Below are 11,687 nucleotides of genomic sequence, written 5' to 3'. Positions count from 1 at the left end.
TTTAAATTTATTCTTTGTAGCAAATTTTATAATAAGTAATTTTCTCCTTTCTTCCAGCCACATATAGCTTTTAAAACTCATGTAGATTCTGGAGTGCTGAGAGTTCCTGTATCAGTGACCCCATTCAGAGAGTCTCTCTCGTGTTCACCTAACCAACATCTTTATTATTTTTCTTGGTGATGACAGTCTGTTCCAGTATTACCCAGTGTCCTTAATTCCACTCCCTTCCTCTGCAAGCATTTTACTCTGTCATATCCTTTAGAATATGGGGGATAATTTTATTTTTTCATAAACATTCCTCTTTTCTCTCAGATCCATTTTCTTTTCCTATTTTTTGCTGTGTAAACTCTGGGGAAAATATTGGTCAGTCTTGTTGTCTCTTTTTTTTTTGAGACGGAGTCTTTGTCACCTGGGCTAGAGTGCCATGGCACCAGCCTAGCTCACAGCAACCTCAAACTCCTGGGCTCAAGCGATCCTCCTGCCTCAGCCTCCCAAATAGCTGGGACTACAGGCATACGCCACCATGCCCAGCTAATTTTTCTACTTTTTGTAGAAACAGGGTCTTGCTCTTGCTCAGGCTGGTCTCGAACTCCTGAGCTCAAGTGATTCTCCCGCCTCGGCCTCCCAGAGTGCTGGGATTATAGGCGTGAGCCACCGCGCCCAGCCTGTCTCTTTAATATCATTGGTATTTTGAGTCCTGCGTTGAAACATCCCTAATATTCCCACTCCCAAGACTTCCTGTAATAACTGTTTATCTTATTGCTGTCTTTTAACATCTTTTCTCCTCACCCTTCCCTCTTTTTAAACAGAGCCTGATTTGAAAAAGCGGATCCGTGTGCACCTGCTCAATGCCCATGGCCTGGATGAAGCTGGCATTGATGGTGGTGGTATTTTCAGAGAATTTTTAAATGAACTACTGAAATCAGGATTTAACCCCAACCAGGGTTTCTTTAAGACTACTAATGAAGGGCTTCTGTACCCCAACCCGGCTGCTCAGATGCTTGTGGGAGATTCTTTTGCCAGACATTACTACTTCCTAGGCAGAATGCTTGGAAAGGTAAAGTAATCTTTATATAAAAATAGATTTAAGACCAAAAGATGTTGGCATCTTATGTCTCTGTATGGGTGTTTTCTGTTTGCCACAAAATTTTTTCAGAAATTCGGATGCTAAATGTTCGAAAACCATAGTACTAAGTAGAGATTTTTATGGTTATAAGTTCTGTTGGGTTTTTTTGGTTTTTTTGTTTTTTCTTTTTCTGCCCTCGCAACCCATCTTTTCCCAACTCCGGGAAGAACCAGGAAGAGCAAGCCGTAAGTTCTATGGTTTGAATGTCCCCCGCCAAAACTCATGTTGAAACTGAACCCCCAATGTGGCAGTTCTGAGGAGTCATGATGGGAGGGGAACTGGTGCTTTATAAGAAGAGAAAGAGAGACCTGCGCCAACAGGTGGCTCATTCAGCCCCCTGGCTGAGCGGTGCCTAAGCTGCCTTGGGACCCTGCAGAGAGTTCCCACCAGTGAGAAGGCCTCACCAGAGGAAGCCCACAGCCTGGACTTCCCAGCCGCCAGCACCCTCGGATGCAAAGCTTGCTTCTTACAAGTTACCCAGTTCCAGATGTTCTGTTAATGCTATAAGCAACAGAAAATGGACTAAGACAGTAGGTTACTACTTAGTGACTGTTAGTTTGCCAGGATAGCTGCAACAAATTACCACAGACTTGGGTGGCTTAACCAAACAGAAATTCATTCTCTCACAGTGCTGGAGGCCGGAAGTCCAAAACCAAGGCGTCAGCAGGGTCGGTTCCTTTTTAGAGGATCTTGGAGAGAATCTGTTCCTGCCTCTCATCTTCTGGTCTTGCCAGCAGTCCTTGGCCTTCTTTGGCTTGTAGATTCCTCTGTCCATCTCTGCCCCGTCCTCACACGGCCTCTCCCGGTGTGTCTGTGTCTGGCTTTTCCTCTTCTTTTAAGAGTGGCAGTCACTGGGTCTGGGGCCCCCCTAGTGCGTAGGACCTCATCTTAACTCGATTGCAGAGACCCTATTTCCAAAGAAGGTCATATTCACAGATTAGGATTTGAATTTATGTTTTGGGGGACACAGTTATACCTGCCGTAGTGACATTGAGCCCAAGTGGTAAATTGAATGCATTTTATGCATAAAGCCCAGTATTCAGGGATTATTATTAACCAGCTTTATCATCCTTAATAAATAATTTTTTTCAAGCTTGCAATAAGATTCCCTTACCACGTTGGTGGTCCTGTTCTCTGAGGTCCATATTAAAGAGTCCTGCCACCATCCACCGTGGGGCCCAATACATGGAGCTGCCCGCTTGATAAGCAGCTCAGTTACAAGTCGGTGCCCGCAAAACAGATTACAGTCTTGTGACTTTTTTTGTTGTTTACATAACAGGTTTATTGAATAAAAATTCAGCCTTTAAAGTTTGCAATTCATTGGATTTTAATATATTTACGGAGCTTTGCCACCATCACCAATATCTAATTTCAGAGCAATTTCATAATCCTAAAAGGGAAACCCCATATTCCGTAGCAGACAGTCCCCATTCTGCCTCAGTTCCACCAGCCTTAGGCTACCACTGATCTACTGTCTCTGTGGATTTTATTTTGCTGGATATTTCATATAAATGGAATCCTATACCATGTGGCCTTTGTGACTGGCTTTGATTGGTGTAATGTTTTCTAGTTTCATCTCCATTGTAGAATGTATCAGAATTTCAATCCTTTTAATGGCTGAATAATATTTTATTGTGTGGATATACCGCATTTTGTTCATCTCTTCATCCGTCAATGGACATTTGGGTCGTTCCCACCTTCCGGCTGTTATGCGTGATGCTGCTGTGGGCACGCACGCGAGTGGGAGTCCTGGGTGGTTGCGCACTCCGTGTCGGGGCGTTCACAGCCTCCTGTGATCCCACCAGCCGTCTGCGAAGGCTCCAGTCGCTCCACGTCCTTGCAGACGCTTCCTCTGTCTTTGTCACTGCCATTCTTGGGGCAAGAATCAGTATCTTACTGTGGTTCTGATTTGCATGGTAATGTTGAGCATCCTTAATGTGTTTCATGTCTTCCTGAAATGTCTATTCAAGTTTATTGCCCAGTTTTTAATTGGATTGTTTGTCTTTTGTTATTAAGTCCTTTATATATTTCAGATTCAAGCCCCTGTCAGATAAACGATTTGCCAATATTTTCTTCCTTTTCTGTGGGTTATCTTTTCACTTTCATGACGGTGTCTCCTTTGAAGAACAAAGGTTTTAGGATGGGGACTCTGGGAAGGAATTCTCAACACAAAGATTAGAATAGTTTTAAAGAAAGTTAGTTTCTTTTACTTCCCAAGGGGGAAGGGCATGGCACCGAAGAAAAAAGGAGAAGTGCCGCCAAGGCTAGGGGGCTAGGGATTTTTATGGGGGTGAAGGAAGAAAAAAGTGATTATTGCCAGCTGATAGCAGAAAACAGCTGCATCAGTTTTTCCCTTTTTTCTTTTTTTTTTTCCCCCCTCGGCGAGGCTGGCTTTTCCCAGTCCTTGGAATGTGGGCTGGGGAGAGCTGAGCTCACACCCCTGGTGTCTGCTTGAGAACTCTTCAAGTGCTGTTAAAACAAAACTCTTGGAGAATAATGAGTTTTGCTGTTATGTGCTGTGAGTTTGTTCCTCTTTCTTTTTGTTAGTTTTTCTCCATTAGATAGTTTATTAGCAAGGTCATACTATCAGAAAGTTTTTAATTTTGATGAACTCTGGTGTATTTATTTTTTTCTTTTGTTGCCTGTGCTTTTTGGTGTCTAAGAAACCATTGCCTAATTTAAGATCATGAGGATTTACAGCTTCTAACAGTTTTGCAGTTTTACATTTAGGTTTTTGGTCCATTTTGAGTTAATTTTTGTATATTTTATGAGATAGGCAGCCTGATGTTCTTGGCACTTTTGTTAAAAATTAGTTGGCCATAAATGTGCCAGCTTATTTCTGGACTCTGAATTCTATTCCATTGATCTCTGTGTCTGGCCTAATGCCAGTGCAATACTGTCTTGATGACTGTAGCTTTGTAGTAACGTATGTGTGTATGTATTTATTAATAGCAAATGGGTATATGACCCCAGGCCTAACAGATAATTCCTTTTTATTTGTGTCTCTTAGAGATGCATGTTGTAAGACCAGTTATTATTTATTTGTTCCGGTTCCAAATGTTGCTACTTTGATAATGTAGATTTTAAGTGTTCTTCAAGTTTCGTGATGGGTACAAACTTGACCTCACTATGCTAGCGGTGTGTATCTTCATCTGTAGGCTCACCTTATTGCAGTAACAAACTTCAGACATTGATCTGACGTTAGATTCTTTAGCATAGATTTTAAACAGATCATTTTCTCGCTTTAATTAATTTTAACACATGTAGCATCTCTCTCCCAGTTTGGAGCTGTGCACTGGCTTTGGTGTCAGTTCTCAGTGAAATGACATCTCTCCTTATTGGCAGCCACAGACCGCTTATTGAATCTCAGCTTCAGCTTCCTCTGGAGGATGTAAATTTCATAACTCCTTGCATGAAAATCTTTAAAATGATGTTCCGTAGCTCTTTCCAATGAGGGAAGCCCAAGAACCTTCTAAATTAATAATAATAAATAAAAATAAAGGTGAGCCTTTCTTTCGCTTTATTTTTTATTTATCGTGGTTTCTACACAATTCAGTAACAGAAGATAGAGCATTATCTGCATGAATTAAAGCTTATTAAAATTGTATATTACTTTTTCTTCCTGAAGGTTTAAATCATCCAATCTTAATAAATGTAGAAACTGATAGTTATGCAAACCTAGTGAGAATAAACTCATTTTTTCCCTCTATTTATTGACATACTGCTTATAATTGAAATTATTCTGGAGATCATGTCTCCTTGTACAGTACTATAGATTCAGGAGGGGTAATAGATTGCTCTTACTCCTCTCCTTTGGAAGATGTATATATTTTACCAGGTTCTAGGGAGGAGAATGTGTGATCTAAACCTTTCCCTCCCACAAATGAAATTTATGTCAGTTATATCTCAGTAAACCTGTTTCAAATAATGAAGTTTAGAAAAAACTAACAAAACTATAGTTATGTGAAGATGGTGGTTAACTTAATTTCATGTACTTAAGACTTTCCTTACATTATTTTCTGTATGGATATTCCTTAGGGGGTACTAGTTTCTAAAACATACGTGATTATCATCTGATTACAAATGGTCAAAGTTTGTACCAACATGCTAAAAATTGTTCAGATCTAAGTAAGTGTAATAGTATAGCACTAATAGTCTGGTACCTGAACATTAATCCTTAAGAGAAGAAGATTGTATATTGATTGATTATGATATTTATTGGATCGTAATGTATTTAAATTTTCTTTAATGCATATGTTAGTGATTGTTTGCTGTGACAAAGTGCAAAGAGGTCTTCAGGAGCGATCCTGCCTGGGGAGAATTACCTCACGTCACTGGTCACTTCTCAATTAAAAGTTCCATTAGCAGATGATTCCTGCTTCTGGTGTGGGTCCTGATTGCATTTTATCGCCTGTAAATCAGGCTCCAGACAGGGACTAAATAAACAGCTCAAGGATGTGGTCATGTCATCCTAGACTTTTTTATGGATAGAAGCACCTGGTTCCATTTAAGCCAATTAAGCTCAGAATATTTATTGAAGCAAATCCTTTATCATATTTGAATTCTATTTGAAAATGGCTTTTTTTCTTGCTTTAGAATATTGATTTAATTGGAACAGAATGCCTATAAATCAGATTATTTGATAATATTTCGGTCATATATTTGAATTTTTTAATTAGCAAATTGTGTGACTTCATGGTTTAGAAGTTTGTATTTCAATAGAATTCAGTGTGCACTTAATGTATCGTATAGTATAATACTGGCACTTAGCAGTTTATCTGGAGATTCTTCAAAAATTGGGGGAATTTATTTTTCTCTGTCATTAGTGTCATTTTATAAAATGCTCACTGAATTTGCTGAGGCTTTAAAACCATAGCTTGAGGTGAATGCTAGTAATCTGAATTACCTTAGTCCTTAAGGCAAAGCGTGTCTTTCATAGACTCTTGTTTGCAGCCCTGAGCTCATCACAAGGAGTGAGTGTCCTCACCTGGCTGTCACCAGACTGTGTGAGTGACTCAGGTCTCTCAAGTCTTTCCCTTAGTGTTGTGAACATAACAGTCAGCAAAGAGTGGGTCGTGCTGTTCTTAGCATAAGACTTCCAACCAGTCCGGAGACTTTCTTCTTCTCTGATGACAGCAGACTCCATAAGCTGGCTTTCTCTATTTTCACAGTTGTCCCTCGTAGACAATTCATTCTGAGTTTGCTCTCCTTGACCTTACACTGTTTTCGGAGGCAGAAAAGGAAGAAATAATAATAATTTACAAATGATAGCTTTATTTGAATTTTACCCCTTCTTAGAGTCGTACCTGCTTTTATAGCATATTAACAGTCCTGGGTCTTTTCATTCAGAGCAGACCATTCACAGATCCAGAGGTTATCCTTTTTGTAAATTAAGGCCGTAGTTCTCTCCCTCTTCCCCCCCATAAGTTCCTACATTTCCAAAGGATCATAGTTTTCTTTTAATATGTAAGTTTATTGCATTTCTTCAGAATTAACCATGAAATACAGATGGCATAGACTGTACAGTAAAAGTGACAGGTATATTCCTAAATTCGGTTGAGTCCAGTACCTAAATAGTATTCTCATTATAGTTTTAGCTCCCCAGGATAATCACAAAAATTCTTCCTGCCCCTGGTTTAAATAGATCTTGTGTACTGTTGAGTTATTCCTTCCCATTTGTTTTTTATTTATTTGTTTTGGTCTGGTTGTTGCCACAATTCTTAAACATGCCTGGCGCCCATGTATGGTTTTAAGTTCTCCCCGCAGTAGTTAAACATCTGAAATTCGTGGAGACAACGTGGTCAGTATTACGTTGAAGCCGTTTTTCTTTCTCTAAGCCATGAAAGTTAGAAACGCATTCTTGCTGGTCTTGCTTAAAGTCCACTGCTCAATCTCTGCCTGGCCTTTTTTAGTGCAGTAAAACAACAAATATCTAAACATAAAATAGAGTTCATTTAAATCTTCATTTAGACTTGGTAAATGTAACTCGATGAAAAGCAAGCCAGATGAAGGTGTGTACCATTAATCTTGTTTCTAAACTTGAAATCAACTCTGAGAGACAGCAGTAGGTAGCTGGGCTGCAGCTCTGGAGTCAGGCGGACCAGGTGGGGACTCCTGGTCTCACCAGCAGGCATGACGTGCTCAGGGTTGTGTTTCGTGGATCTCCTTGGCTTGGGAATTGTAAGCAGCTGGGACTGGAGCAGGCGCTGAAGCAGGAAGGCCAGACGGAGGCGTTAGCGTGGTTCAGGTGGAGTAACGATGGCGCCTCAGCCCTGGCGGTACTGATGGTGAGCAGTCGTCGTGTTCAGGGGGATCTGGGAAGGAAGCAGGTGTCGGGATGTGCGGGAAGGAGGAGGTGAGGGGACTGCGTGAGTCTGCTCTGAGCCTAGAAGGGTGGAGGTGCACTGGCTAAGCTGGGGCGACTCCGGCCGGCGCAGGCGTCGGGAGGGCGATGGCAAGTTCGAAAGGCCTGCAGACTGCGGGGCGGCCGCTGGACATGCGGGCCTGAGTTCAGGGGCAAGACCTGGGCTGAGCCATCAGCGTTCACCTGGTACTTGAGGCCCCGAGACTGAATTAGATCACTGGGCAGGGGGCGCAGCTAGGGAAGAGGAAGGGCTAAGGAACCAAGCCCCCAGGGCAGTCCAGACTCGGAGTTCAGAAAGCGGAGAACTTAGCAATGGAAATTCAGGAATCTTGGCCAGAAAGGTAGAAAGAAAACCAGGAAAGTGTGGTAGCTCAGAAGAAAGTGTTTCAAGGGAAAGAGAATGATGAATATTGTCTGGTGTTACTAATAGGTCAAGTAAGATCAGGACTAAGAAGTGGCCGTGTCATTTAGCAGTGTGGACAAGCAGTTTCTGTGGAGTGGTGGAGGCAGAAGCCTCACGAATTGGATCGAAAAGAGTGGCAGCTTTGTCCTGTCGCAGCTGTCCTGTCTCTGTGGATCCGTCACGACAGGTATGTGCACGTACAGCCATCGAAATAACGTGAAAGAACGTTTACAGTATGCTGCGTAGCCTCAGGCTGGACACCGCTCGCACGTCCTTCAAAAGTGTAATGAGTGATAAACTGGGAAATTCACATGGCCTTTTGAGCGAGCAAATTACAACTGCTCACGGCAGTGTGGCTGCACAGCACCAACCTGACATTGAGTGACAGCAGCCACACGACAGAGTCGTCTGTTCTGCAGGATTCCGGCTTGCGTAAGTCCAGAAACAGGCAGAGGTACTTGGCGTTTGGGGAGGCGGCACGGCGATGCTCGTAGGAGGGCACGAGGCCGTCCGAGGTGCTAGTGATTTTTGCTGTGGGCACAGTGATGAGCCATCCGTTTGTGACTGGGCTGCAGTGGACTTCCGTGCAGGGACCGCGAGGAAGCGTCGGGGGAGAAGTTCGGGAAGTAGTCATAGGCCATTTTTGAGGAACATTGTTATAAAGAAAATCTGAGGAGTCACTTAAGGGATGTGGGCCTAATAGAGTTTTGTTTTCCCTTTAAAAATGGGAGAAATAACAGCGTGTGTGTGTGCTGCTGGAAGGCAGGCAGTGAAGTTGCTGTGGGTGGGAGGGACCTGTGCCCTGCAAGGTGTGGGCTGTGACGCTGCAGCAGGGGCACCCTGTGTGTCCAGGAAGCAGGGAGAGGCGAGCGTGGGCGCAAAGGTCATTGCTTCTCCCTGCTGGGTGGTGCAGCTGAGCTCGAGAGTGGGGCAGGAAGGGTCAGGCTCTCAGACCTGCACTAAGGCATCAGCATCACCTGGTCGCTCGTTGCAAATGCAGATTCCTGGGCTCCAACACAGACCTACTGAATCTGAAACTGGGGAGGGGGAGCACAGCAAGCTGTGTTTCAGTAAGCCCTGCAGGCGATTCTCATGCACACTAAGATTTGAGAACTACTGGACTAGGGGGACACTGGAGGATTGCCACTCAGCCTCGGGCTCATTCGAGGTTAGCGTCATAAAGTGAATGAGACCAGCCAGCTTGGTTAGTTGTTTTTCTCCAAACATAATCAGCTGTGTGCGTCTCTGTAGGGTGTAGTGTTAAATTTAACCAGGTGGTTTTTTGCCAAGTGAATATAATAAAGGTGGATTGGCTGCAAGCTGAGCGTGGAAGGGAGTGTTTACAAGAGTCAGCCTTTAAATCCAGGCTGTCTAGAGAGGAAGTGCGTGAATGGAGACCTGGGGGAAAGGGAACAAGGGCCCCAGGAGTTGGGGTTTGTGGGGCCAGGCAAGGGTCAAAGTGTAGGGTGCTGAGAATTGACATGAGTGGGGGCCCAGGTACTGGTAAGGACAGCGGAGCCCAGGACTGAAGGACTAGGTGGCTGGAGGGATGGCCAGGGTGGCAGAGGGTGATCCTGACCAGAGGTTATCACGGGACTGCTGGTGTGTGCTGGACTCTCAGGAGCGACAACTGTGGATTGAGGAGACAGTGACTGCTCCAAGGAGGTGCCGTGCGAGCTCCGGCCCAGTGCACGAGAGTCACAGCCCAGGAATTTTAGGGAGGAGGGAAGGGAAATATGGTCTGTAAGTGGCAGTAAGGAACACAGGGGTCCTGCCTCATTTCTGTGCCCAGCGGTATGAGTGCGAGAGAGATGACAGCCTCCAGTGGGGAGAGCTACTGAGGAACACGGACAGGGCGTAGCATGGCCTGTACGCCAGGAGGCCGAATGGAAAAGGCCGCACTAAGTGTCGCGGTACAGCCAAAAACAAGCCTGTGTCTTAGACACGAAACCAGGAGCACAAGCAACAGCAGGAAAAATAAATTAGACTTCATTAAATTTAAAAGCATTTGTGCTTCAGAGGACACCACCAAGAAACTGAAAAGACACCACGCTGCAAGGGAGAAGATAATTTGTAAATCACACATGTAAGGAAGGGGCTTGTGTCTACAGATATAAAGGACTCCCTAATAAAAAGATAACCTAATTAAAAATGGGCAAAGGAGCCGAACAGACATTTTCTTTTTTTTGAGACAGAGTCTCACTCTGTTGCCCGGGCTAGAGTGCTGTGGCGTCAGCCTTGCTCACAGCAACCTCAGACTCCTGGGCTCAAGTGATCCTCCCACCGTGCTAGGATTACAGGCATGAGCCACCGCACCAGCCGGCTCTGAATAGACATTTCTCCAGAGAAAATGAACAAATGAGCGATAAGCACGTGAAAAGATGTTCAGCATCACTAGTGATCAGGGAAGTGCTAGTCAAAACCATGAGATGCTGCTTTGTGCCCACTAGCATGGCTGTGGTCACGCGACATGGTAGCAAGTGTTGCTGAGAATGTGGAGAGATCGGAACTCCCAGGCATGCCCGTGCGGATGTGAAATGGGGCGACCACTTTGGAAAGCAGTCTGGCCATTCCTCAGCAACTGTGTGTCCACACAGAAGCTCGTGCACAGATGCTTACAGCGGTGTTATTCATAACAGCCGGAAGGCGGGGTTTCGCAGAGGCCCGTCGCTGACCAGTGGATAAGCAAAGTGTGGTTCATCCGCGTGGAGGAGTGTTGGGCCATCGGACAGGGTGAAGGTCTGACACATGCTGAGCACAGATGGCCCTGGAAGGCATTGTGTTAAGCAAAAGAAACCAGACACAAAAGGCCACATGGTGTGTGATTCCATGATGTGAAGTGGCCACAGCGGGGAGACCTGCTGAAGTTAGACTGGGGGGGACGGTGAGTGACCCCCGAGGGGTGTGGACTTCCTTTCGAGGTGATGGTCGCACAGCTCTGAATGTGACGTGAACCCTCCTTCACTTTAAATGGGCGAATTGTGAGGTGTGTGATTACATCTCAAGCTGTTACCGAAAAGCACTGATGTCCTAGTTGTGACGAGCCAGCGTCAGAGGGGTTGGAGAAGGAAGCGGCGGCTGTGAATCAGAGTCCGTGGGTGGGGTCACTGCAAAGCTGAGAGGAGCTGGAGGGACACACTCAGCACCCAGTGGCGGCTGAATCTTCTAGCACCATTACCCTCAGATCGCAAGGGAGGGAGCTTGACAGATTTCTAAAGCCTAATAATTCATTCTCTTGTGAAAAGAATTTTTAAACCCGAAAAAACGTTTCCTTTTAATTACAGAAAATAGTTATTGGTTGTGTGGAGGACCTTAAGACTGGGCATCAGTGTTTTCTTAGACCCCTCACGTCTTTCGGAAGCAGGGCTGTAAGAGCTGATGTCAGACGCTCAGGTGTTTGCTTCTTGTGGATGGAAGTGGGCATGTGGCTTTGTTACTTTGGCAGACCCTTTTGGTCATGAAGATGTGAGTTTTTTGTTTTGCGGAAATACTTGGGTGGGCAGGGTGGGGGTTCTCTGTTGGAGCCCAAACCTGGGCGCTGTGAACCTCGGCTTCTGAGCCGACAGGAGTGAAGGATCAACTGCGAGCTGCTCAAAAATATTTCATACAGGCCGGGCGCGGTGGCTCACCTCACGCCTGTAATCCCAGCTCCCTGGGAGGCCGAGGCGGGCGGATTGTTTGAGCTCAGGAGTTCGAGACCAGCCTGAGCAAGAGCGAGACCCCGTCTTTACTAAAAATAGAAAGAAATTAATCGGACAACTAAAAATACATAGAAAAAATTAGCAGGCATGGTG

At 44.8% G+C, this 11,687-nt stretch overlaps 1 protein-coding gene across 2 annotated transcripts in view; it reads left to right on the top strand.

Annotated features, from left to right (window-relative positions):
- LOC105826204 (ubiquitin-protein ligase E3C) overlaps window positions 1–11,687 on the top strand; it is an 86,238-nt gene that overhangs the window by 40,679 nt on the left and 33,872 nt on the right. For both annotated transcript variants that reach the window (XM_012664138.1, XM_012664139.1), the window contains exon 8: window positions 810–1,057. In XM_012664138.1, the coding sequence (XP_012519592.1) occupies window positions 810–1,057 (248 nt within the window). The remainder of the gene's footprint in view (window positions 1–809; window positions 1,058–11,687) is intronic.

This window comes from Propithecus coquereli, unplaced genomic scaffold (assembly GCF_000956105.1).
Source record: "Propithecus coquereli isolate 6110/MARCELLA unplaced genomic scaffold, Pcoq_1.0 Scaffold861, whole genome shotgun sequence".
NCBI classification, from domain to species: Eukaryota; Metazoa; Chordata; class Mammalia; order Primates; family Indriidae; genus Propithecus; species Propithecus coquereli.
This window is presented reverse-complemented; position numbering and strand designations above follow the sequence as displayed.